General features: G+C 38.8%; 1 protein-coding gene across 2 annotated transcripts in view; it reads left to right on the top strand.

The window, feature by feature from the left end:
• The first annotated feature begins 548 nt into the window (after window positions 1-548).
• The window catches only part of pdzd11 (PDZ domain containing 11), a 7,175-nt gene continuing 6,124 nt past the window's right edge, over window positions 549-1,599 (top strand). The window contains exons 1-2 of one of the 2 annotated variants that reach the window (XM_005723000.1): window positions 549-662; window positions 1,341-1,438. In XM_005723000.1, coding sequence (XP_005723057.1) covers window positions 1,346-1,438 — 93 coding nt within the window. In that variant the 5' untranslated portion in view covers window positions 549-662; window positions 1,341-1,345. The other variant, XM_005723001.2, reaches the window with a different exon arrangement.

Below are 1,599 nucleotides of genomic sequence, written 5' to 3'. Positions count from 1 at the left end.
TACCTGAGACTCTCCACCTTTTAGAACTGAAGAAGGCCCTTGGAGGAGAGGTGAAACTTCTTTTTTCAAGCTCTTAACACCACAATGAATACAGAAGTTTTTGCTGCAATGATAATTATGAAACTGCAAACTTTTTTTTGGTCAGACTGCAAGATATCACCGAGGTGTTTTACTTCATGGTTGATTTTACAGCTAGCCGCCATTAAGATCTCCATCTGCAAGAGCTTTCAGGAGGTCAATATGCTGCAAAACGTGAGCACTTGTAGGATAAAATGTGAGAGTATGTAGATTTTCTTTTTTACCTTGTAATTTTTTTCACACACGTTTTTAAAAAAGAATTGCAATGGCAGTAAATATTACAAAAAAATTGTCATGTAAATTTTTACTCATTATTCACTTTTTTTTAAACTACTTACAACTTCAACTCTGTGATTAGGACCTCTGTAATCAGTGAATAAAACTGTTCAATTGCGCCCTCTCGAGTCACAAATACACGAATTTACGCGCTTTGACTTTTGTAGCTGTTCAAAAGGCGAATACTCCACAATGCTGTCGGACCTCTTGAAGTAACTACTCCACACCAGGAGGTGGCGATAACGCACTATAGCTGCCTGCAATTGCTTACAGCAACAAGTTCACACTGCTAGCCCTCTGACTGGCAGGTGAGATACATTTTTGTTGTTTTGTTGCAGTCATTCATGTTTTTCAATGCTAAATGATTCCAGTACCGTTATTTTAAAGTTCCTGTGATAATAATAACGCGTGTCAAAGCGCTTCCCGTTTAATAGAGCGGAGCGAGCTCGTTTACAGTTAAACAGTAAGCTAATCGTTGTGCTAGCTCGTGATGCGTTTGTATGTTATTGCTGTATGAAACTGTCCACTGTGAGATCATTTCACACGTTTATTTTATCTCGCTTCTTCTCCGTGATCCACATGCGTATTTTTTAAAGGTATTTCTAAGTGTTAGCCATATAACGTCCCTATTCGGACTTGGTGGCTAACCTGTTACAGAGTTGTGAACGCAGCTGTGTTTTAGCTGATGTTTTGGTCTTCTCTGGTCTTTATGCCTTATCTAAAAATGATACATACAAAACCGGGTGTAATAATGTGGGTACATTAATGCCAAACCCCGGTGAATGAAGGCATTGCAGTCATGGAATAGGTACTGACATATTGACTTGAAGTTACGTGTCCGAAACCACAACACAATAGAGACACCTGAGCCCTTTAAATCAGCGGTCTGGATTTCAGGGATTTCCCTTTAATTTGTATCAAGCAGTCCAGTGCATCCGTAGTTCATAACAATGAACTGCTATTCTCTTCTCGGTGGGGAATTTTAGCAACCATGGACCAGAAAATTCCCTACGACGATTACCAGCTGCCAGTGGTATTCCTGCCTTCTTATGAGAACCCACCTGCATGGATACCTCCACAGGAGGTATGGCAGATATTAATCCAACTAACCTTTGTGCTTAAATCATGTGCTAAACATTGTGTACCTTATTATATAGTGTATATTTTTATTTTATTTTATTTATGTATTCAACTTTAGTTACGATTTATAAGTTGTGCTTTATTTTTTGGCTGCTCTTACAGTGC

The sequence above is a fragment of the Pundamilia nyererei genome, unplaced genomic scaffold (assembly GCF_000239375.1).
Source record: "Pundamilia nyererei isolate P.nyererei 1_Seehausen unplaced genomic scaffold, PunNye1.0 scaffold00008, whole genome shotgun sequence".
NCBI lineage: Eukaryota > Metazoa > Chordata > Actinopteri > Cichliformes > Cichlidae > Pundamilia > Pundamilia nyererei.
Note: the sequence above shows the minus strand (reverse complement) of the source record. Positions and strands in the feature narration are given on the sequence as shown.